The sequence below is a fragment of the Dermacentor andersoni genome, chromosome 1 (genome assembly GCF_023375885.2).
Source record: "Dermacentor andersoni chromosome 1, qqDerAnde1_hic_scaffold, whole genome shotgun sequence".
In the NCBI taxonomy this organism is placed as follows: Eukaryota; Metazoa; Arthropoda; class Arachnida; order Ixodida; family Ixodidae; genus Dermacentor; species Dermacentor andersoni.
Genome location: NC_092814.1, coordinates 300,302,638 through 300,329,108, shown reverse-complemented (window position 1 = coordinate 300,329,108; position 26,471 = coordinate 300,302,638). Strand labels below are relative to the sequence as shown.

The window sequence follows — 26,471 nt, the reverse complement described above, 5'->3', positions numbered from 1 at the left end:
AAATTTCATTAATTTCATCTGTGAGGTATGCGTTTGATAGGTCGTCCAGATTTCACAACGTCTTGTTGGAGATGCTATCCGGCCCTTGTGCAGATCTACCATTGAGTCCATGTAGAGTCCTACGAATCTCCTCAACGCCAAACTCTGCATCCAGGTAGGAATTGGCCTGGCCCTGGTAATCGAGATGTGCAGGAGACCACCCTGATCCGACTGGGAGATATTTGTCAGCAAGCGTGCGAATTAACTCCTCCTCAGAGGTCATTCGTGCGGTCTCATGTATGGTTCTACGAATGACATGCCTCTGATTATTGGTCTCGTTACGCAGATGTTTAAGCAAGTTCCAAGTTTGGCCATTACGGATTTGGCCGTCTATGGAATTGCAAGCCTCGTCCCACTGCTGTTAAGAGAGGGTGATACAATGCACCTCACTGTGTTTGTTAATCTCAGATATCCTTTTGCGTAGCCTACGATTAAGTCGTCGACACTTCCATCTGTTGAGAAAGGACTGTTTGTCCTCTAACAGATGGGCTAACCTACTGTCCATTTTCTCAAGAGGAAGGTCAGTGCAGACCTTAGAAGTTGCACGCCGAACGTCCTCTTGGACATGACCCATCCATTGCTCTATGGTAGGTCGGGAATCTGAGGGAGGCCTCTCCTCCCGAAGATTGCGGAATTTATCCAAGTCCGTGTACGAGAATTGGCGCTGTTTTTTACCCACGATGGGAAGCTGGGCCTCACAAATATAATGGTCACTACCAAGGTTCTCAACTAAGTTATTCCATTTGGCCTCACTCACGTTCTTCACAAAGATGAGATCAGGAGATAGCGTCTCTACACGTGGATATCCCTATTCGGGTCGGAAAGTTAGGGTCAGTGATCAGCGTCAGGTCCAGATCCATGGCATTCTGCCAGAGGTGCCCACCCTTACTGGTATTATATTTACAACCCCAGACATGAAGCGGGGCATTAAAGTCCCCTGCGACAATAAGAGGGCTTGAGTCTGCCAGGTCTACTGCCTTGCGGAGCAGTCTCTTAAACCGCTGCCTTCTATCGTTAGGACTACTGTAGATGTTAACATATATGCTGCCTCGGTTGACCCGACCAGGTATCATCTCTACCATGTCATACTCAATATTACTACCAGTCATTCTGAGATCATGTGCTACATGAGTGAGTTTCTTACTAACGAGAGTACATAGCCCCCTCCCCTCTGACTGCAAGGCGACCGAGCAAAACCCAGTCATCGAGATGCCAGGCGAGAGGGTTTTCTGTAATAAGATAACCTGGGACATCCTTTCAGAACTGCGTAGATATTGCTGTAGGGGAGCTTTCTTCTTAGAGAAGCTTCTACAGTTCCACTGCCAAATTTGGAACGTCTCAAGGGGCGGAGCCATCTCTTACGAGCTGGACACCGATCCTAGGTGGGGCTAAAATTGTTGCTACATTGCTAGCTGCTGGGTCAGAAAGACGTATCGGTGGGTTCGATGGCGCTACCGGGCCCACAACAAAGTCGAGAAAGGATTCCATTTTGCCCAACCGCTGGTTAGTGTTTGCTTCTAACGTCGTCGTCTTGCTTTGCATCTCAGTGATCTATCACCTAACTGTTTCATATTTTCGCTGAGAGCGGTTAACATCTCGTGCACCTGTGATTTAGCTTTACGCGGCACGTTCTCCTGATCGCAAGCTACTGCCCCCTTCTTCGGGGGTCGTGACCCGTCGCTACCTTCGGACATCGGGACTTCCAGAATTTCCGCGTTGACGGCAGCGGTGGGTTACGAGTTGCTAGCGCCCTTAATTTCTGCTATCTCAGCCATTAGCCTATGAATGTTCTCTCTCATGGCCGCGTTCTCGCACTCTAATCTCGTGATTTTTTCCAAACTATCATCTCGCTCTGGCAGCGACCTCAACATCGCCTCCCATGGTGCTTCACGGACCCGATCTACCCAAGTGAGGCGGCCCTCCTTGTGGACGACCTGCTGCTGCTGATGGTGTCCCTTGATTCTGGATCTGGACCTGGATCGGCTTCTGGGCTCGAAGCGACCCACAGAAGCAGATCGTCCCCTGGAGCGAACACAGGAACGGCTCGGGCATAAATTCCTGGAATGGTGGGGACCCCTGGAATGCGATCTGGAGTGGCGGCGACCTCCCTCGTGGGCTAATTGCGGGGGGTGATGCTGGTCGAGCTCCGGGAACTGGAGCTCGGCACCGCGGTAATCCGGGGTAGGGCTTCTCATCCGGCTACTTTCGGCTCTGGCTCGTTCTTTTCGACGACGTGGAACGACGTATGGGATTTTATAGCGTTCTCTGCATTCTTTCCCTGCCGTGAGATGACTCTCGCCGCGCAACTTTCATTTAGGCATGCACTGATGCTGCTCGTCTAGGTTCGAGGCTCCAAATCTTCTGTATATGGCTTCGCTGGGCGTCGGACATACGGCCGCACGATGGCCGAGCCTTCCGCAAACGTAGCAGATGTCGATCTGCTTACGATATAAAGTACATCTGACCAATGCATTGCCATACCTGACGTAGTTGGGTACCCGGTATCCGTCAAAGGCAATTATGACGGTGTCGGTATCCTTGATCCTCTTGGCTGCCAACGCCAGGGGGTTTCTTGCATTAACAATTTTGCGCTGCAACACCTCTGGCCCGTCACAACGGGCAACGTCTCGTATTACACCTTTGCGCGTAGCAAACGGTGCCGTGCGGTATGCCGCTACCTTGTGCAGACGACCCGCCACCAAAATATTCTTGATCTTGACATACTTGGTTGCATTCTCCTCTTCGGGGGTGTTGACCACGACAATATTCTTTTGACAGTTAGGACAGATCGTGTCCGCTTCATGCTTCGAATCATCGACGCAAGCAGCGGGGTTGATTGCATCAGCCACCGCAGTTGGACCTATCCTGGATATATTCAGGCTACCCCTCATTCTGATCTCAATTTTGATGACATCCCCGGGAAGCGGCGGCATTCTTCCACGACGAATAATGCGGCTCTTGACACCAGCTCCGGTCCTGCCACGATCGTTCTGCCTGGGTACCGCGCTAGGCCTAGCTCCATTGCTGGGCCTGTCTTTCGACGATTTCGTCAAATGGTGTCTTTGGCTGGTTAATTGCCAGCCGGAATCCTCTACAAAATTGTCGGGGGAAGTTCCTCCCCTTGCACAGTGTATTCCATAGGAAGATGTCTCACCGAGCGGCCAATAGGCCGGCAGCGGTTTCCCGCCCCGAACTCTTGTGGTCCACCGGCGGCGCGGTCGAAATGAAAATGAGCCGTAAGATTTGAAAACGTCCGCTCACTGGCAACATCCTGGTATCCAGTTGTAGCTCAAAACTTCACGGATCCGTCGGTGATTAAGTTAGGCACCCACAAGCAAAAAATCCCGTAAGAAACTTCCCAAAAACAGGAGCTGATGCTGACAAAGTATTGTGTGTTTTCGTCTTCTTTGTCCGCATTTTGTACTGGTGTCTCCTGAAAATTCATTTCAAGTGGATATATCTTGCAAACTCACCAACTGCTATTCGTAAGTTGCAGCATGTGCCGTAATGTAATCATTTAAGAAGTTAATTAGGTATTTTTGTTAATTCGTCACATATGTGTCTCCATTTCTCGTGCTAGGAGTGTGCGCGTCTTCAAATAATCCAGCTCAAAGAGAATTATGCTATTTGATACAGACAATTTTTAAAAATTCTGTAAAACTTAAAATCACTACCCCGTTTATCAAAAAAATTCCACGCAGTCTCTCCCCCTCCTCCCTTCTCCTCAACTCCGTGCGTCCCACCATTTCTCATTCCACTACAAAACCGTCCCCACGTGTCGGCGTATCGTCAGGCTCACTAAATCTCAGCAATTGCGCTTCCGACTATGACGCATGCAAATCCACCTGCGCTTGCTTCGACGCGCTGCCTTAGTCTACTCAAACCGCTGAATAATATTATTTATTTGTCCTAGAGACAAGTGTCAAGCCGATAGTTACTGCCGTTATCTCACAGTGATCTGGAAATTTCGGACACACTCTAGAGCTCCTCAAACTGTACTTTTGCGATTTTTGAAGATTCAGCTACTCCTTATGACGATTGCAATTTATTCAGGTAAACTTTACAATTCCGACTAGTAGCTACGCATACTTCTGTCAAACTACAGCAGCTTCCACGCTGATTTCTTGTTTCGTTCTCTCTTGGTAACGGTTAAGCATCGCACATCTCAACCTCAAACTTGCCACAACGCACACTGTGTTGACACAACACCCTAACATGAAATCTTTGCAGCTAACGTCGTTCAAATGATACGGATAGGTGCTAAGTACTTTGCAGCTGCGTGAACGAGCACGATCAGCATCAGAAGCCAAATTCGCGAAGCAACTAATTCGTTTCAGCAGAGTGGTTCGCAAGAACAAGCGCCGGCCACTCGCGGCTGTTAGCGAAGGACTAATGACCAACGACTCTATTACGAACGAAAAAGCTTGTAAATTGTGAACACCATAAAATTATGACCGGTAAAGTTATAAATACTCTCTCCCTCGTGCTCACGCACCGCTATAGCGCAGGAAACAACCCACATATTGTTTGCTACGCTAGACCGATTCGTAAGCACAAGCTCCGGTTAGTCGTTGTAGCGAAGATATTATCAGTGAAGGCGACAGGGAAACGCCTATACTGCCTGCACTTCTAGACCCGGTGTGAACGCGAATAACTTCGTTATTTGTCGCTGCGTGTGAGTCGCAGTGACATTGAGACACGGGACGAACACACTTTCGGAAAAGCTACTGCGAACGAACGAATGGCCACATGCACGTGCTTGACTGGCTTGTAGCAGATATGCATTGCGGCTACTCGTCGGTGAGTAAAAAAACGCGCCAGAATTCCTTAACAAGAACGACTTTCAAAGGGACACTAAAGAGACTTGAACTAATAGTTAATAGGCTTTATTGGCGAAAGGGCCAGTTCTGACCAGTCTAATGAAAATGAGACACTCAGATTGGATCGATAAACAAACCTTTCAAAACTCTATTTTCGTTAGTATCGTGGCAAGAGTTTCATTAACCGAACAGGAAATGAAAGCTCAACTTTTGTGTCTTGAACTTCGCGCTGAGACACCAGCGCGAGCATACCAGTGTGACGTCATGAATTTCAAGCATTTTCTCGTATCTCGGCACTCGCCACGGCAGTAAAAGTTTTCGAAACTTGCCAAGTTCAGTGTCTGGCTCCTCTAGAATACAATATGTTTCGGACACACTCTAGAGCTCCTCAACCAGTACTTTGGCGATTTTTCAAGATTCAGCTACTCCTTATGACGATTGCAATTTATTCAGGTAAACTTTACAATTCCGACTAGTAGCTACGCATACTTCTGTCAGGCGGCTAGATGGACAGCTAAGCAGTCAGCGGCCATCTTAAGTATCGTTCCAATTCTGACGAAGCCGGCATAAGAGATAGCTTCGCGAAGAGAGTATCAAAGTAAAAAATCATGCAGGCGACGTTGCTGCTCGAGCAAGATGGCGGCTGAGCAGAATGGTCGGAAACTCGATGGAAAGTTCGTCAGATGGAAAGGTCGTGACAAGAGATGTCCATCGCTGGACAACTGTGTGTATTCGGGATTAGCATTGCTGTACCGTGGTTCAGGGTCTGATGCTTTACTATATTTGTACTACAACTTAACTGTGTGCAACGTCAACTGTCCTTCATCGCTTCCAGTTATCTTCAGCGTCATTACTGAACTGTCCAAACTGTACGAAGGCAAGACATTCAAGGCGTACCTGGGCATCATTCCTGTCGTGGGAATACACACGCCTGATGCTGTGCAGGTGAATATTTTTCTACTTTTGTTTTTCCTCATATGAAGACTCTATTATACAGTCTACACTGCTGATATACAGGCACTCAATTCAAGAATCCTACGCCCTTCTCAGGGATCCCAAAATGAGACAATATATTGAGTCAGCAGTTATAGAACAAATCGCATCTGAAGATGGCTCAATGCTTATAGCGCTGTGCTGTAGAGAGCGACGTCACGGGCTCGATTCCCGACAGTAGCTTTCCGATGAGGGTGATTGCGATGCCTATGTGATAGCAAGAGCCAGTACACTTTGTCATCACAGCACCCCAGATGAAACTGCAGCAACACCCACTATCCCTGTAGTATTCCGGCTGAAACTTCGTCCCAATGATCACCTCCTCCTCTCCTAGTGCGCGGCGTCAACCGCATGCGCGCCAAAGAATCAAGTGCTTTGCTCCCCTCCCTCTCTCCAACTGCGCCCTCTCTATCGTCTCCCTGCTCTCCTCGCGGTTTTCATTGGGCGAGATCGGCCGACGCACATCCAAAGTGAGTGAAAGTCTCACCTTGGTACACCCATTCTCGGGCACTGGCCCAATGACGGGCACATACCGATATCCCATACGCAGAGTCAGAGTTGCCTGTTCGGGCACACACCCAGTGGCACATACCGAGGGACTCAAGTTGTCGACTAGGCCAGCCAGCAGCAAATTGTCAGCAAGAGCCAAAGCAACCTATCGCTTTAAAAATAGCCCTAGATTTACATCTCGAGTGCGGCCCTGATAGAGCTCAGTGATGTTGAAATTAAAAAGAAGTGGGTGGGAATTCAGGCCAGTTGGTAATACACTGAAATAAATTGAGGTTGCACTTTACGTATACGACGTCTTAGTGTTTTTTTTCTGCTGGTATACATTTACTAAATGTCTACACGGGGTTTTCTCTTCTCTGTCCTTTCTTGTTTATGCCAGACTGTTCTCACGGGCAAATTGAAGTCTGACAAGCCTTTCCTGTACAAGTTCCTAAAGCCGTGGCTTGGTCATAAGAGCCTCTTGATGATGTAAGTGACTTCCTGCAATCATCATTATAATTTTCTTTTGTCATTGCAAGCAATGGAAGGTGATAAAAACGTGGGATGGTGCACTAAAAATACTACACATTAGCTTACTAACCAAAATCACCCACTGTACTTGACCGATGTCTTGCAAAGCTCCAGCTGAAATTGCTGTAGTGCTAGTTTCAGTCTCCAGTCTACCTTAATCGTAGCACCACACGTGCACCTGGAAAGATGCGTTGACCACCATGGCAATTTCGAGCACACTTTTTCCCCCTTATACTTACGGCTACTTGCAGTGCCAATCGCACTAACTCCTTTCACCGCCAGTGGCTTGTGCTCGTAATTCAATGCTATTCGCTCAGATTACCATTCGCAACGTCACATGGTACGCTATTAACCGCAACAAATAAATGCCACAGTGAAATGAAAGTAAGGCGCTTCATATTGCTGGTCTCAGTCTCATGTTGTTGAGCGGTCACTGAATTGCTCGAAAACAGCTTTCGCAAGCTGGCGTATCTGTTGTTATTGAAACTTAAGCCTTCAAAAAAATACACGTTGAACTAGCTGAATGCCGGGCTAGTCCAGTCTGAAGGTGCCGTTTCGATCACAGTACACAAAGTTCTAGGTGAACCGTCCTGACGTCACCTACGCTGAAAAATATCACGGTGAGTGTGGTGATAAGCAAGATAACCACGACACAGTATCGCAAATTCGTCTACAGAACAGTGGGCTAGGAGACGGTAACAAAAAAGCACGTAGATAGTCATTGTGAAAGGGAAGCAGAGGGAGGACTGCTGTTGTGGCTTGACTTGAACCATACATCTCCTTCACCTTTCAACGCAGTGGCGGTGATCCATGGAAGTCCAAACGCAAGGTGTTTATGCAAGCTTTCCAAGCAAATGCCATGGAAAACTACTGCCACTTCATCGGGAAAAACGCCGACTGTCTGGTGGCGCGCATAGAGAAGATGCTGAAGGAGGCGCCTGACGAGCCCATACGATGCCTCGACAACGTGCAAATGTGCACCTTGGACATTATTGGACGTGAGCACGTAATGCGGTCACTCTCCGTATTTAAGCACGCATGTGCAGCCTAAGCGGATTCCTTATTCAGGTGGTCTGTTTACGTTATTATCCGCCAATTCTGTTGGCTGTCATTGCGTTTCGCTTTGCAACTGTCACAATTTTAGAAACATGTTTTTGTGCTAACCTTTGCGCTGTTTGAATTGAAATGACACTTCATGCGTGTCATCCCAATTGTGAGTGTAATGGTGGCGATGGACCAATAGATATCAGTGATCAGGAGCATGGGACACTGGTCGATCCAAGAGCATGCCCTGGGGGCCCCGAGTGAGGATATAGAACAGCTCTTCAAAGAAAAAGGAATTAGTTTATTTACTTCTTAATTTACATCACCACATTTGCCCGGAGGCATTATTACAACTCTTATCAATTAGCGCGGAGGGCATTAATGTAAAAACAAAACAAAAAGAGAAATAAATAAAACAACAATGGAACAAGTGATAAATGTACAAAAAGGAAAGTGATGGTAGGAGGGACAGGAGGCGGTAGTTGAACCTAGTTATAATCAAACGAGATATAACAAAAACAGACAGAGAAATTTATTATAATAGAAAAGGCTGAGAGCTTGGCCTGAACTACTATATTCCAGAGACCGCTACTGAGCGGATACGTCAAAGTAATAGACATAAAAAGGAAATAACATTTCTGTTCAAATCATTGCTGGAACGCGTGTCTTTATTACCTCCCATTATAACCAAACAAAGTTTCTTTCAAACAGTTAACAAACTATTTTTCTTTTGCGACACAAACATCAAACCAGACGTTTCGGGGTGTAAATGGTGCTCCGCACGAACTCTGACACCGCAACCTGCAGCGATTCCTTGCGCTCTGAGACTGCATCACTACCAGTCCCGTGAGACGTTTTTACGGCGATTTGCGAGCATTCTTTTTTTTTCTTCCGTTTTCTTTTTCTGATGCGAAAGCACTAAATGGCCCATTGAGCGAGAAATCCCACGTCTGTAGCAGAGAAACGGCCCCTAAATTTCCATTGGCTGCAATCCCACGTCGCGAGCACGCCTCGACGGAGCAGAGCCGGTGAAATGTAACGTCTGCCACGATAGCTGGGCAGGTGTTGCGTGAGGGGAGCGGGCACCAACACGACGTGGCTCTCCCTCACCCCCTGTTGGCTTAGTTACTGCGTGCGTATGCCGGCCTTGGCGGGTGGCGTTTTTACAATTGCTCGTAGGTACAGCGGGGCGTGGCACTTTTCACGGCGCTCGAGGTTTCTGTGCAGGCGCGAGTAAGAACGAGCGCGAGAGAGAAAATCTGGGGGCCTTTGCTCCTTGAATATGTGAGTCTGCCTAGGCACAACAGAGGATGTTTCTTAACGCGTGTTGTATGCGTTTGGCCCCTAGGCATGCCGGCATGAGGAGTGCGGTCCAGTTTGTTTACGATCCGCCGCTGGTTGCCCGCGCGGTGAGGCAGTGGGCATGGACGCCCCATTTGGTGAGCGCTGCGTCTGAAGGGGCAAGGTTCTGGCTGGTGTTGTATAAGTCACGGGTCGCTTTTTTAGTCGCGACGATAGACTGCATTTTTTACAAGCACTGTTCCAGGAGGGCACATCTAACCGGCAAATGGAGGCTCCAGGAGAGCACCTGAGGTTATATTAAAGCAGGCGGCGCAGCATCTCCGGGGCACCCAAGCGATAGCGGGGGATCAAAGCTGGAAGCAGGGCGGCCCGTGGGTTGGCGCCGCGGTGGCCGAAGCGGGCCAGGGGATGTTCGCATAAAAAATTGGCTGTGCGCGATCAATTTACCACAGACCCGTCCGGGATCTAGCTTTGATGTCCCCGTTGCCGTTTTGGTGTCCTGGAGTCGCCGCTAATAATGCGAAATAATGACACGTTGTTTTAATTAGTAAAAAACACGCTTCAATAAATGTAATTGTGTCGAGCCGCCGACTTGCGATGCTACGTTCAGCACTACCGTGCCCCGCGACTTCTGCCGGCACGCCTAGGGACAAGCGCATACAACGCGCGCACTAAGAAGCCCCTCCGTAGTGCCTAGGCAGAGTTGTATATTAAAGGAGGAAAAGTCCCCACATTTCCTCTCTCGCACCCGCTCTTACTTGCGCGTGCGCGCAAACGTCCGTCGTCTCCGCAAGTGACACGCCCCGCTTTACCTACGAGCAATTGTATATACGCTGGCGGGTGCTGCTGCTTCCTCGATCTCTCGTCGCGCAGGACGTTGGTGGCATGCAACGATAGCACCGCGGGTTGCTGCTGCTTGCTGGATCGAGCAGCACGTACCGCTATGGATTCTGAAGCATCTACATCGTCGGACGCCGCAACCTTGGCAGTAGCGAAACGTGGCCGTGAATTCCAGTACACCGTAGACGAAATAAGGGCGCAGAAGAACGCAGCAAAATGAGCGAAGAGGCAGAGGCACGTCGCGGCGCTGCCCTTTTCCCTCACGTCACACCTGGCGCGTTATCGTGGCAGCAGGCGTTCCGTTTCGCCCTCTCTGCTTCGTCGAGGCTTGCATGTGCGGGCCGTGCAATCAGCGATAGAAGAACGTGTGCATGCGCACTGCCCCTGTGTTGGAATTCGATGCGCTTAACGTACTCGGCCACGTAGCACGGTGCGAACGTAGAAACTGTAAAATAATAATAATAATAATAATAATAATAATAATAACAACAACCCACACCAATGTAGCCGCAAAACTTGAATTGGAGTGAAAAACTCGAAGGACCGTTAAGCTGCATTCAATTGTACATAAATGATTTCGCATTACTCGCCGCAAAGCGAGTGCGTTGAGGCGCTTAGCCAACGCCTCTTAGACAGCACAAGGCCGGTGCACTTCGATCTGTGATGTCATGCTACCTTGCCCGACTGCCATATAGTCTAATAAGGACGCCCCCGAATAAGCTGCGGTAATTTTGACGTCAGCTCTTTCGTCTCGCCGGGCTTGGTAATGGAAATTTGAGACCAAGTAGGATGATGTCATAGAGCACAGTGCTAGCAGAGTGCAGAGAGCATAGTCCTACCGTCTAGGAGGCGCTCTGAGCGTGGGGTAGTAAGTAGGCTCGAAACTCACTTCCACCAACGTTTTAGAGCGCAGTTGTTAGGAACTTGTTCCTGCGGCGAGCGTCGGCGTCGTCGCTCGGCGTTCTCGTAACCGAGCGAACGAGCAAAGCGAAGGATGAAAGAGCGAACGCGTTTGAAAGACGGCGATAGTGTAGAGAGCGCGAGGAAGAAAGCGGAGCAGGAGGGCATAGCGAAAGCGTGAGAAGAAAAGCGTAGTGCCGCGCAAGACTTGCTCTACGGTGACGATGGCTACGAGATTGTGCCAGAGTAGCGCGCGTCGTCTGATCATCGATGACGCCACCGATACCATATACGAAAAAACGTTTGGAGGGACGTTAAGCTTCGCCTTTAAGTGTGGAACGCGATAACATTCAAATATCTCTGACTGCTTCTTACGCTTCCCCGAACTGGAGCGTATGTAACCGTATTGTTTACCGGGAAACGCTGGTCGCGAACGCTATGCATGAGGGCGGGCTTTCTAGTAGAAACGCGGCCTCTTGCGTGGGCCGCGATGCGAAGGAGGCGAGTGCCAGCTGGAGGTATTGCAAGGAACCGGGCCTGCCGCTCCATGGCCCCCGAGAAACCGACGCGCCGGCTCGTGCAAATGGCGCGCGCCGTGGCTGGTTTGTGAATGGTAGAAACGCTGGAAAAGGGGTTTCTTTCAGCTTTCGCGAAACAGAATTATGTTTTCTCTTATAGACCAGAACACGATAGTCTCGAATGGATAGGCTGAGCGCATACTCCGGAACCCAGCGACCGGCCGCCATCTTCCCTGAGCTGCCAAGACGCATTCGCGTGCATGTAGCGTGTGTGTGTTACGGGGTGTTAGATGTGTAAATATGTCTGTGCCCGCAACGTCCAAGTACAGAACATGTCATATATGGATGTGCAAATAACCAGCGAAAACGAAGCAGGTTGCAGAGCACCGCTTGCGACGAACACGATGTACGTCGAGAGCTGTGCCGCTGTGGCATATTCAGCCATGCATGTCCTTTTGTCTCTGTTTGTGTGTATCTTTGCGTGTCTATGTGTATGTGTATGTCTACGGCTCGCAGTTACGCAAAGGCCTGAGGTGGGCTTCGTACAGCGGCTCTCGCCATAGAACTAAGCAACTGATTGACAAGTAAATGCCGCGAAAGTGTTCGCACCACTACAAAGTTCTGACGCTCATGACAATCGAACTCATGCGTAACAAATTGAATTTTGTTCTCTGGCGTTAGTGGCCACGAAATTTCGCAATACCTTTCAGCAACTATTCGAAACCTTTACGTGTGAAAGCTGTAACTACTGGCCAGAGGGAAAGAGCGGCGATGTTTGTTAAGAAAAGTATGCATACATTGCACAGTAGATCCGACACGGCTGAAGTAAAGTTAATTCATTTTTCCGCCATCCCGAGACAAAAAAACGGACACCTCTGGGCATCCGCGCACGTGCGCTACGCTTAGTCGAACCTACGGCATGCCGCTGTTTTTAAGGTGCGGACCGCGAGATTTTTCCAGGCACTACCACGCGGAGGTAAAGTATATCGCATACTGCAAGGCTTTTACTAGTTCATGACGTATAGTCAGACATGCAAATCAAAGTGGAATAGCCGCAGAACCAATGTTTCCGATGCAAAGGCAACACAGATTTACCCGAATGATTCGCTCCGCTGCGGACGTTGCGCTTGCCACAACCATTCCGATTTGCAGCACAATCTTGCCGAGAAGCTGAAGTTCACTAACTAAATTCGCTAGCTAAAATGCACCATCCAGTCCTTCGTGAAAACTTCAAAGAAATGTCAAAGCACAAGCAGCGTAAGCGCTGCGTCTACGTGCGGTCGCCTCGCTTGGCAGCTCGGAGCCGTTGGAGCAGCAGGTGGCGCCACCGGGCTCTGAAAATGGCGCCACTCAATTTTTTACTTTGTTCTGGTGTACAGTCGAATTACAATCCGAGAGCTATCATGTCTGTAGGTTGTGTGTAAGTCATGGTTTACGATTTTTCCACGCATTTTAGCTTGAGAAATTCAATTAGTTCAATAAATTCCTTTTGTCACATTGAGTGCTTGGGTATGGGTTGCTCGAAAATCTTTTTGCCGAGACGACGTCCGACGCCGACACCGGATTTTCTGGGACACGGGCTCCTTAACGCTTTCGCGTTAAAAAGCGCGGCATGAGCGGAGATCTGTCTGAGGCGGCTGCTGTGAATCGCGCCCGCTCCTCACCCACGCGCTGCCTCACACGATCTCTCTGTTATGGCGCGAGGCAGTCGCGCCACATTTCGCTCAGTCTGCAATGTGCCGCACGACACAGATTGTCCGCGCCAGCCAATAAATATATCGCGAAATGAAAACACGCATACAGCTGCCCTCAAATTTCGCGTTAGGGAGTATCGTAATCGTCAGTGAACTTTTCCTTTCGAATTTATTCTGTCTTTTATGCATTAATTTCTTTATAGCGATTATCGGGGTCAAGTTAGAACGCAGGCGAGAGCTTGCGCGGACAAGGAACGCGCGAATAACGCAGGACTTCCGAGAGCAGGGGTGATGTTGCGTCGCGGCGATGTCCCCTCCCCTCATGCAACACGTGGCGGGCCAGCAGGTGTTCCCTTTCGCTCACTCTGCTATGTCGAGGCGCGCACCTGACGTGGCCTCGCAGCCAATGGGAATTTGGGTGCCGTTTCGCTGCTACAGCGCTGCCTTTTTCGCTCAATGGGCCCTTTGAGGCGTTAGCATCACAAGTAGCAGTTCCGCCGAAAGGCGAAGTATCGACTGCGATAGCAATTATTCGACAACTATACTATGGTGGCTAGCCACCATAGCTATACGAAGGACAGTAGCTTTATCGGCCATAGAAACTTGTAAACATTCGCTTGCTAACTAAATTAACAAGCATGATGTCATGTGCGCACAGGCAAACACAGACATATCTCACTCGATGAGTGCGGACACTCGCTGTCAAAACGCTGAAGTGAGGAAAAACAGCAGCAGCAGCGAGCAAGTTGACCTTCGTACTGCCTCTTTCTTCAACCCGAACTAAGCGGCGAGAACACAGTGAAAACGAAGCTATCATCCCTCGACGCATCTAGACTCTGTATCCATTGCATGCAGGTCGCTTTCAAGATGGGGCCGGCGCTCAGCCGCGCCACATGCGGTCCCCGACGGAGAAGAAAACCCCCTAAAAGAGCTCACCGAGCTCCCTATTTCCTTCTTTTTTTTTTGTTTTTTCGCAGGTGTTACCCTTGGGGTAGACTTGGGTGTTCAGGGAGAGAAGCATGGAAACTACGGCACCTTCTTTCATTTGTGAGCTATTATTTTGTTCACTCTCCTGGTGTATAGCTTCATTATGAATAGTAATGGACAACGCATATACGTGCATACATTAAACAGTTTGATCGCTATGGAGACACGCCCAAAAATTAAGCTCTGCCGTTCCGAATTCCCCGATAAAAACCCTCACTGAAATATAAATGAAAGGTAGCTGATCGTAAAATAAAGAAAAAGAAAGAAAGAAACAGCATTTTTTCTTTATATCGAATCTTGCTCGAGGATAGCTCTTTTCTAAAGACGGATGCTATGAAAACTTAATAAGCACTCGCCTCCATGATTGAGAAACATATTTGGAGTGAACCATTTTTGCGAGAAGAAAGCTCTGTTAATCTATGCTGCATTACGTCACCGTTTTTTTTTTTTTTTACGTGCGATTTTAGGCCCTACACCTTTAGGGCACACTGCGATAGCAGCAAGTACAGTATGTAGTACCAAGCGTGGCAAGCTCAAATGCTGAGCTTACTCTGCAGGCACTTAAAATTTCGTGCATTTTTAAAAGCTTTTCTTGCGGAGTGGAAAGATTGTAATATGGCATTTTTTCCCAGGAAGTACAGCAGCAAGTCTCCTTTGCAAAGGTTGAATACATCCAATCGCTAGTTTTCCCGTACTTTCTCGTATTACAGGTGCGCTATTTGGTGCCAAACAGTGTCCATTAATTAAGTACATATCAATATGTGCGAAAGGGTTTGCCGTAGGCATCGAGTTAGCTTTTATTCTCAAACGATGCGGAACTTCCTTTTAACGTACGTCTGAAATGATGAAGAAAACAGTGCATAACGCTAATAACACTACTTGAATTGCTTATGTGTGCGAGTTGCTGACATAAGTCGCTCCTCTGATACTCTACAGAGTTGACATAGACTTGCAAAACGTAATATTGGTTCCTTAAAAAAATAAGGAAAGGATACCTCATGGTAATGTCAACTGTGTTTGCTTTCCTATCAGCAGTGGACTGGACTAATGCTTAAGTAGAGGATATGATGGGCTAAGTTCCCTTACGCCGATGTTCGTTGTCAGCTTCATAGCGTTCATTCCTGCCGCATTTCCATACCTCGTCTTAGCGAAGGAAGGCATATTAGCGCTAAAAGTAAAGAAACACTTAAAAAGGAGGGACTAGATATAAACCGAGCAGGCGCTAAGCTTCAACTCTTTATTCAGAGATTCATGTCAAATAATTGTAATCGCGTATATGCGGGCTATGATCACTTAAAAAAAATGAACAGCAACGCGTCAAACATCAGCAGCTCATTCGCAAAAACTACAACCAGAAGTGTCGCTAACGCAGTTCGTGTCTCTTGTGTTCATTGCATTATCATGCATTGCTTAGTGTTCAATGAACTCGCCCAGCAAGACATTTTAGTGAAGAGCCATTGGACAGAGTGTCCGGATTGAGTACGATCTCACCGCGTCTCTTTGAGTACCTCGCAGGCTTACAGTGCTGGTGAGCATGAGAATCTTTCAACCTTGGACTTGGCTGGATGAGCTTTACTTCTTGACGCACAACGGCCGCCTATTTCGGGAAAGCCTGCGAAAAATAGAAGACATCGTCTACGGCGTAAGTTCCCTTAATATAGATTGACATTGTTGCCATGTTCCATTGACGCGAGTACACCTTACCTGAGAAGCGGCGCTCTGTTACACGTTGCTTTAGGCGCCGAATACTCGCAATTCTCCAGATATCAACTCTTTGTAAGACTAAATATAGCGGCTATAAAGTTCGAGAGGTTTAACCGAATAACTTAGGCTTATGATCTGAAGGACTACGAGGCCTTCGGCTCCTAAAAAAAAAACTGTACCTAACAATGTGTCGTTTTTTCTGGCAGCGAAACAGAGCTCCAGAACTATGGTACCGCGTACACTGTAAACGTCGCGTTCATCTGTCGAACACGACGCGCTTTGCTGGAGTAATGGATACGCCGTGGTTCCTTAGCGGCTATGGTGTTGGGCTGCTAAGCACGAGGTCGCGGGATCGAATCCCGGCCACGGCGGCCGCATTTCGAAGGGGGCGAGAACGCCCGTGTACTTAGATTTAGGTGCACGTTAAAGAACCCCAGGTGTTCAAAGTTTGCCGAGTTCCCCACTACGGTGTGCCTCATAATCAGAAAGTGGTTTTGGCACGTAAAACCCTATGATTTTTTATTTTTTTTTGCTGGAGTAATTCACATAACGAGGAATACTTCACGTGACACTGGCCACGGCACGGGCTGATGTAATGACCTCTGGTGCAGGTAATATGAATACATCGTCATGTCTCTCGTCTCGTCGAATGGAGTGAGAATGAATACTACACCTGCTGAGGGCACTCCGACGTGTCCGTACATCACGGCCCGCACATGCCCCATAGCATCAGCCAGAAGAGCTATAACCCAACAGAGTGTCTGAGAGGCATATATATATATATATATTGTAAGCACTATTAACGTACTTCGTCGTTTTCATTTGTACATAGCCATCATCATCTTCACTGTTCTTCGACTTCTTCGCGCGTGAGCTGGGGGCGTTGCCTTTGGTGGAATAAACAGCGCTGGACAACTTGATCGGTCTCGGTATTATAAAGTGGTGGAGGTACGTCAAGATCCCGACGTCCTCTCGCGTTCCCGTCCTCCCTGGAGCTCCGTTCCGGTCGCCGCCTGCACCCAACTACCCCTACAACAATGGACACTTCCGACCCCGGCCCTTCCGGCGCCTCAAACCCTACCACGCAGACGACCCCACCTGCGGCGCCCTCTTGGACTGTGACGAGCCCTCAGCGCGATCCCCCTGTCTTTGCGGGACTCCGCGGTGATGACGTAGACGATTGGATCGACCACTACGACCGCGTGAGTTCTTGTAACAAGTGGAACGACACCCAGAAATTGAGGCACGTCGCCTTCTACTTGACCGGTGTTGCAAAGACGTGGTATTTCAACCACGAAACCGACATCGCGGATTGGACCACGTTTACCTCGAAGCTGCGGCAAATCTTCGCTTCCTCGTCTGGCCGTGCAGAAGTCGCCAAACAGAAGCTGGGAACGCGCCGCCAACTTCCCCAAGAGTCTTACACCTCATACATAGAGGATGTCTTGGCTCTGTGCCGCCGTGCGAATCCTAGCATGACGGAAGCCGAACGCGTTCGCCACATCTTAAAAGGCATTGGGCCTGTCGCGTTCAACGCCTTAATCGTGCAAAATCCGGCTTCTGTCCAAGACATCACTTCAACGTGTCAACGCCTCGACGAGCTGCAGTCTATTCGTCTTCCACATGACAGCAGCGATCCTCAGGTTGCTCATTCTCCAGATCTACGTGCTCTTATCCGCACCATCATCCGCGAGGAGCTTCAACTACAAGACCTAAAGCGTCCCCCTGCTGCCTGCGCACCAACCCCCACCTTCGACTTGCGCGAGGTCGTAAAGCAGGAGTTGACAGCGATGACTACACCCACGACGCATCTTGCTCCGGTAGCGCGCTCCACCCCTACCTACGCGGATGTTGTTTCGCTACCCACCCCTACCGTGACTTCCGTGCCTACTGGCGTTTCCTATGACCATTTGGCTTCGATGGGAACCAGAGCACTTGCTGCGCCATCGTACCCTCAGTGGCGTCCACCTCGTCCGGTTTGTTTTTACTGTGGCATACGCGGCCATATATCTCGCTTCTGCCGCCGGCGCCAGCAGGATGAAAGGCGAGGCTATGCTGAGCACGAAAGAGACCGCACTCGCCGATCAGACGACTACTATCCCGGACCGCACTCATTCCCTCAACAGCGTTCTGCGTCTCCACCAGCTGCTCCCAATCTGCCTCATAGTTCCCGTTCGGCCAGACGTCGTTCTCCATCCCCTTACCGGCGCTCTACATCACCACTTCGTCCCACTTCCCATTTTGTCGACCAGCACTCGGAAAACTAACTGTTGCAGTTTTTGGAGGGGAAACTGCTTCTTATCGGTCTTCAAAAATTCCTCCTGTTCGCCCGGCCAACATGCTTTCTGTGACTATCGAAGGTGTTCCCGCATCAGCTCTCATCGATACCGGTGCCGCCGTTTCTGTTCTTCGGAGTGATCTGTGTTCCCGGCTCCGTAAAGTAAAAACGCCTTATCTTGGACCTATTTTGCGTGGCGCTAATAATGCATTCATTCACCCTGACGGACAGTGTACTGCTCGTGTTCTCATCGACGGCATACGCCACCACATCGAGTTTATCATCCTTCCAACGTGTATCCATGAACTTATACTTGGTTGGGACTTCCTACATTCTGCTTCAGCCGTCATTTCATGTAGAGAAGAAGTTGTCCACATCACAGATACAGAGCTTGCACCTGTTGCGGACTCTTCACTTTCATGCGTGAACTTGGTCCTCGCTTCAGACTACGTCCTGCGTCCTGGTCACGAAGACGTTGTAGCCGTAACGTCCAGTCAGATCGCCGACGGAGACGCCCTAGTCGCCCCTTCTTCCCGCTGTACTTCTCGCGGAATTCTCATCGCCACCTGTCTCGTCCGGTTTTCACGCGGCCGCGCCCTTCTGTCTGCTTGCAACACGACCCCAGATCCTGTGATGCTGCCCAAAGGGATGACTGTGGCAACCCTCGCCGACACTCAACCAATCTCTCTAGTCACGCTTTGCCCTTCTTCATCGCCAGCACCAACCTCAGGTTTGGATGATTCTTTCCCTCCTCCAGCCGTTCTTGGTTCTGACCTAACAGCCGCGCAGTCCGAAGCCTTAATGGTGGTCTTGGCAAAACACAAAGCCTGTTTCGATAGCTGTTCCTCTGTGTTGAGCCAAACTCCTGCGGCTACACACCGTATCGAAACCGAAGGTTCCGCTATAATACGACGACGCCCCTATCGTGTATCGCCGTCCGAACGAAAGGTCATTGAACAACAGGTCGCTGACATGCTTGCGCGGAAGATAATACGACCTTCATCTAGCCCATGGGCGTCTCCCGTGGTCCTGGTAAAGAAGAAAGATGGCTCAGTTCGCTTTTGTGTGGATTATCGAGCGCTCAATAAGATCACACGCAAGGACGTATATCCAATACCTCGAATTGACGACGCTTTGGACACACTACAAGGGGCGGAGTATTTCTCCAGCATTGATCTTCGATCAGGATATTGGCAAATTCCGATGAACGAGACTGACAAAGAAAAGACCGCATTCGCTACACCGGATGGCCTTTATGAATTTAACGTGATGCCTTTTGGCCTTTGCAATGCTCCTGCCACATTTGAGCGCATGATAGACAACGTACTTCGTGGTCTAAAATGGAAGACATGCCTCTGTTATCTGGACGATATTGTCATCTTTTCGTCTGACTTCAGCCAACATCTTCAACGATTAGACGAAGTTCTCAAGTGCCTTGCGAATGCTGGTCTCCAGATCAATACAAAAAAATGCAAATTTGCAACCAAAACAATAAAAGTATTGGGTCACGTCGTCTCAAAAGATGGCATCCAGCCTGACCCCGACAAGATTAGTGCCGTTCTTCAGTTTCCTCGCCCCCAGCAACAGAAAGATCTACGTAGTTTCCTCGGCTTGGCGTCATATTTTCGTAGGTTTATACGCAACTTCGCAGCAATAGCAGCTCCTCTACACAAGCTACTGGTTACCGGTGCCTCTTTCACGTGGACTAGCGACTGCGAGTCGGCTTTTCAAGCTCTTAAGCGGCATCTTACTTCCGGACCAGTGCTTCGCCACTTCGATAATCGTGCCCCCACCATACTCCATACTGACGCAAGCGCACAAGGTATTGGCGCAGTACTTCTGCAACGTAATACAGCATCTAAAGAGCAAGTCATAGCATATGCCAGCCGAACACTTTCTCCAGCTGAGCGGAACTACACCATTACAGAGCAAGAGTGCCTGGCTATCGTTTGGTCGATTCAGAAATTTCGCCCATACCTTTACGGCCGCCACTTCACCATCGTCACCGACCATCATGCTCTGTGTTGGCTGTCATCAATGAAAAACATGTCAGGACGCTTAGGACGCTGGATACTCCGCTTGCAGGAATATGACTTCACTATAACGTACAAGTCTGGAAAACACCATCATGATGCAGACGCATTGTCTCGCTGCCCACTCTCACTCTCTCCAGGTAACGCGCCGTCGTCTTCCCAACCACGTCGTTCCGATGCTACGCCTGCCTCTCACCAACTCTCGATAACATCCCTGGACCAAGTTACGCTTTCATCACGCTCTGATTTCGTCTCGCTTCAGCGGGCCGACTCCTACTGTCGAGCTCTCATGGATCGCCTTAGTGGGTTCGCCGAACCGCCCAACAGCCGCTTGCGACGCCAACTTCGACAATTCCGCCTTCAAGGTGGCGTGCTACACCGCTACATTTACCACCCAACAGGTCACCGGTGGGTCCCAGTTCTACCTCGCTGCCTTCGCTTGCGGGTATTAGAGGCACTTCATGACGATGTATCGGCTGGCCACTTAGGCTTCCACAAGACATACGACCGCATAAAGACCCGCTGCTTCTGGCCTGGCCTATCCTCAACGGTGGCCAAATACATTGCCTCTTGTGCGTCATGTCAGCACCGCAAACGCTCGACATCCCCTCCTGCCGGTTTACTACAACCTCTCCCTTGCCCGGACGCACCTTTTGAATTTGTTGGCATTGATTTATATGGTCCCTTGCCGTTGACACCCTCCGGTCACCGTTGGATTGTCACTTCGGTCGACCATTTAACAAGATATGCCGAGACTGCCCCTCTGCGATCCGGCACCGCTTCTGAGGTCGCCGACTTTTTCTTGCGCGCCATCGTCTTGCGCCATGGGGCTCCTCGCGTTCTTCTCAGTGACCGTGGCAAGGCGTTCATTTCACAAGTCCTCGAGGAAGTTCTTCGAGCCACTAATACCGTCCACAAATCTACGTCCACTTATCATCCGCAAACCAATGGCCTTACTGAGCGCTTCCACCGTACGCTGTCTGACATGATTTCCATGTACATCCGTCCTGACCACACTGACTGGGATAAAATTCTTCCTTTTGTGACATTCGCATATAACACTGCTATTCAACGAACTACCGGCTACAGCCCTTTCTTCCTTGTGTATGGACGATCTCCTTCCACCATATTCGACAGAGAACTATTTTTCGCACCTTCTTCGCCTAACGCGTCGCTTCCGGAAGATTTCGCTGCCCGAGTTGCACATTGCCGTCAAATCGCCCGGCAAAGCACAGAAGCTACCCAAGCTGAGCGCAAGCGTTACTGCGACAACAAACGCCGTGACCTACGTTTTCACTCTGGAGACCAAGTCCTGCTTTGGACTCCAGTCCGCACCCCAGGCCTCTGTGAGAAGTTCCTTCCACGCTACATTGGCCCATACACCGTTGTGCAGCAAACATCTGCAGTGAACTATCTCGTTCGCCCAGTACACTCCGTCACTGACCGGCGCCGCCGGAATGCTGAAATTGTTCACGTCTCGCGGATGAAGCCCTTCACTCCCCGTTTAGATAATCTCTAATCTGCGGCCAGGCTGGCCGCTTCCATGACGGGGGGAAGTTAGTGTAAGCACTATTAACGTACTTCGTCGTTTTCATTTGTACATAGCCATCATCATCTTCACTGTTCTTCGACTTCTTCGCGCGTGAGCTGGGGGCGTTGCCTTTGGTGGAATAAACAGCGCTGGACAACTTGATCGGTCTCGGTATTATAATATATATATATATATATATATATATATATATATATATATATATATATATATATATATATATATATATACACACATTAAAACAATCTACCTGGAAGCTGTCGCTTAATTTTGACATTAATCCAACAATGGTTTCTGCTGCATTTTTAAGATAATAAAGGAGAAGTGTCAGCGAGGCTGCGATGACGCGCTATTTCATGAACGTTCTATGCACAAACACGTCCAGTTTTTACTTTTATTCTGGAGATTTCTCGAGCCTATTTATGAAGTGCCGGTGGAATATATATTTGCCGCTTTGCATGTAGAGGACAATAACACCACATGACATGAATGAAATTATATGAAATTTAGCCCGCTTGTTTTGAATTCGCAGAAGCGGACTTGTGCGGTGATTAAGGATAAATTAAAGATACGTGAACCTATGTCCGCATACCGAGTGTCACTATTGCGCCAACAGGCGTAAAGCCCCGACGACGCATAACGTGACGCTGGGAATAGCAACCACCGGCTGGACAGCACCTCAAAGGAATGCCATGCGATTAATATTCAAAGTGTCTGGAGTGCAAGCTGCATAGACATATCGCAGTAAACACGTTTGCACATTCATGAGTGTTGGTTATTCTCATGACTAACACTCTTACAGTTAAGGCTGTAAAAAATATTATTGTAGGTGACAGCGAGCACAAATTACATGTGCGATCAGAGAAGCCGTAGTTGAATACTGTGCTAGTTTCGATCGCCTGGTGCGCACCGAAATATTCGACGCGAAAGTCTGATCGTAGGAAGCTACGAAGCTGCACAGTGGAAGCTATAATTCATGCAGCTTTTGTGGCCCCCGTTTTTGTATTGGATCTTTTCGCATCCTCATGCTTGCTTGCCACAACAGTTCGCCAAAAAAGGAAACTTCATTTGTCTGCATTCAATGCTACCCTTTCAGGGTAAGTGTGTTAGCCACGAGACAAAGCAGCACCCTCAAGGGCGCAAACATTATTGCAACACGCGCGACTGGTGCGCGCATGCGCAATTCGCGCAACTGCAAGTAAGGTGGGACGATCAAAATGTTTCGAGACTGGCTCTCGATTGAAGGCAGTAAATTATTTCATCATCATCACCATCATCAGCCTAGTTACGCCCACTGCAGGGCAAAGGCCTCTCCCATACTTCTCCAACTACCCCGGTCATGTACTAATTGTGGCCATGTTGTCCCTGCAAACGTCTTAATGTCATCCGCCCACCTAACTTTCTGCCGCCCCCTACTACGCTTCCCTTCCGTTGGAATCCAGTCCGTAACCCTTAATGACCATCGGTTATCTTCCCTCCTCATTACATGTCCGGCCCATGCCCATTTCTTTTTCTTGATTTCAACTAAGATGTCATTTACCCGCGTTTGTTCCCTCACCCAATCTGCTCTTTTCTTATCCCTTAACGTTACACTTATCATTCTTCTTTCCATAGCTCGTTGCGTCGTCCTCAATTTCAGCAGAACCCTTTTCGTAAGCCTCCAGGTTTCTGCCCCGTAGGTGAGTACTGGTAAGACACAGCTGTTATACACTTTCCTCTTGAGGGATAGTGGCAACCTGCTATTCATGATTTGAGAATGCCTGCCAAACGCACCCCAGCCCATTCTTATTCTTCTGGTTATTTCAGTCTCATGATCCGGATCCGTGGTCACTACCTGCCCTAAGTAGATGTATTCCCTTACCACTTCCAGTGCCTCGCTACCTATCGTAAACTGCTGTTCTCTTCCGAGACTGTTAAACATTACTTTAGTTTTCTGTAGATTAATTTTCAGACCCACCCTTCGGCCTTGCCTCTCCAGGTCAGTGAGCATGCATTGCAATTGGTCTCCTGAGTTACTAAGCAAGGCAATATCATCAGCGAATCGCAAGTTGCTAAGGTATTCTCCATCAACTTTTATCCCGAATTCTTCCCACTCCAGGTCTCTGAATACCTCCTGTAAACATGCTGTGAATAGCATTGGAGATATCGTATCTCCCTGTCTGACGCCTTTCTTTATTGGGATTTTGTTGCTTTCTTTGTGGAGGATTACGGTGGCTGTGGAACCGCTAGATATATCTTCCAGTATCTTTACATATGACTCATCTACACCCTGATTCCGTAGTGCCTTCATGACTGCTGAGGTTTCGACTGAATCAAATGCTTTTTCGTAATCAATGAAGGCTATATATAAGGGTTGGTTATATTCCGCACATTTCTCTATCACCTGATTGATAGTGTGAATATGGTCTATTGTTGAGTAGCCTTTACGGAATCCTGCCTGGTCCTTTGGTTGACAGAAGTCTAAGGTATTCCGGATTTTGTTTGCGATTACCTTAGTAAATACTTTGTAGGCAACGGACAGTAAGCTGATCGGTCTATAATTTTTCAAGTCTTTGGCGTACCCTTTCTTATGGATTAGGATTATGTTAGCGTTCTTCCAAGATTCCGGTACGTTCGAGGTCATGAGGCATTGTGTATATAGGGCGGCCAATCTTTCTAGGACAGTGTTCCCACCATCCTTCAGCAAATCTGCTGTTACCTGATCCTCCCCAGCTGCCTTCCCCCTTTGCATAGCTCCCAAGGCGTTCTTTACCTCTTCCGGTGTTACTTGTGGGATTTCAAGTTCCTCTAGACTATTCTCTCTCACCTTATCGTCGTGGGTGTTACTGGTACTGTATAAATCTCTATAAAACTCTTCAGCCACTTGAACTATCTCATCCATATTAGTAACGATAATGCCGGCTTTGTCTCTTAACGCACACATCTGAGTCTTGCCTATTCCTAGTTTCTTCTTTACTGCTTTTAGGCTTCCTCCGTTCCTGAGAGCCTGTTCAATTCTATCCATGTTATAGTTCCTTATGTCCGCTGTCTTGCGCTTGTTGATTAACTTAGAAAGTTCTGCTAGTTCTATACTAGTTGTAGGGTTAGAGGCTTTCATACATTGGCGTTTCTTGATCAGATCTTTCGTCTCCTGCGATAGCTTACTGGTTTCCTGTTTAACGGCGTTACCACCGACTTCTATTGCGCACTGCTTAATGATGCCCATAAGATTGTCGTTCATTGCTTCAACACTATGGTCCTCTTCCTGGGTTAAAGCCGAATGCCTGTTCTGTAGCTTGATCCGGAATTCCTCTAGTTTCCCTCTTACCGCTAACTCATTGATTGGCTTCTTATGTACCAGTTTCTTCCGTTCTCTCCTCAAGTCAAGGCTAATTCGAGTTCTTACCATCCTATGGTCACTGCAGCGCACCTTGCCGAGCACGTCTACATCTTGTATGATGCCAGGGTTCGCGCAGAGTATGAAGTCGATTTCATTTCTAGTCTCACCATTCGGGCTCCTCCACGTCCACTTTCGGCTAACCCGCTTGCGGAAAAAGGTATTCATTATCCGCATATTATTCTGTTCTGCAAACTCTACTAATAACTCTCCTCTGCTATTCCTAGAGCCTATGCCATATTCCCCCACTGACTTGTCTCCGGCCTGCGTCTTGCCTACCTTGGCATTGAAATCGCCCATCAGTATTCTGTATTTTGTTTTGACTTTACCCATCGCCGATTCCACGTCTTCATAGAAGCTTTCGACTTCCTGGTCATCATGACTAGATGTAGGGGCGTAGACCTGTACAACCTTCACTTTATACCTCTTATTAAGTTTCACAACAAGACATGCCACCCTCTCGTTAATGCTATAGAATTTCTGTATGTTACCAGCTATGTTCTTATTAATCAGGAATCCGACTCCTAGTTCTCGTCTCTTTGCTAAGCCCCGGTAGCGCCGGACGTGCCCGCTTTTTAGCACTGTATATGCTTCTTTTGGCCTCCTAACTTCACTGAGCCCTATTATATCCCATTTACTGCCCTCTAATTCCTCCAATAGCACTGCTAGACTCGCCTCACTCGATAACGTTCTAGCGTTAAACGTTGCCAGGTTCATATTCCAATGGCGGCCTGTCCGGAGCCAGGGATTCTTAGCACCCTCTGCAGCGTCGCAGGTCTGACCGCCGCCGTGGTTTGATTGTTGTGTTCATATAGGAGGTTGTGGCCAAGTACTGCACCAGGGTGGCCAATCCTGCTCTGGTGAGAGATTTATTTATGTGCATGCAAACACTGTCACCTTGGAAATGGTTCCATTGTACATGAACACAGCACTTGCAGTTTTCCTGCCGCCTTGTGAACATCCTCCTGTGACCCGAATACAGCTATGGGGCATTATCGCTTTCAAGCTAATTTTTATTGTCTACTGGTTAGTTGCGAACGTGAAAGGAATTTTTTTTATTTATATACCATGGTTTGGTGACAAACGTTGCATCCCCATGTACATGGAAGAGGTAACCGTCTGCTCATGTTTGACATGGTAAAAACTGTATTTCATAGGCTTAACGGAGAAATGAAATTGGAACGTGGTGTAGTAAATTGCATTGCTGCTGCTGCAGCATAGATTGTCACGCAAAATCTAGGAATTCAAAACACACTTCAAGGTTGCTTCCCGCCGTCTGTGACAGCACAGAGGTCTAGATCAATTCAGTGACGGATTTCTCGAAAATGAATGATAAGAATATGAGTAGACCACTTCCCTACAGTTGCACAAGCA

General features: G+C 48.5%; 1 protein-coding gene across 3 annotated transcripts in view; it reads left to right on the top strand.

Annotated features, from left to right (window-relative positions):
• LOC126547616 (cytochrome P450 4V2-like) overlaps positions 1-26,471 on the top strand; it is a 54,932-nt gene that overhangs the window by 16,514 nt on the left and 11,947 nt on the right. For all 3 annotated transcript variants that reach the window (XM_055063330.1, XM_055063328.1, XM_055063329.1), the window contains exons 2-6: positions 5,695-5,804; positions 6,742-6,830; positions 7,671-7,870; positions 14,148-14,217; positions 15,673-15,799. In XM_055063330.1, coding sequence (XP_054919305.1) covers positions 5,695-5,804; positions 6,742-6,830; positions 7,671-7,870; positions 14,148-14,217; positions 15,673-15,799 — 596 coding nt within the window. The remainder of the gene's footprint in view (positions 1-5,694; positions 5,805-6,741; positions 6,831-7,670; positions 7,871-14,147; positions 14,218-15,672; positions 15,800-26,471) is intronic.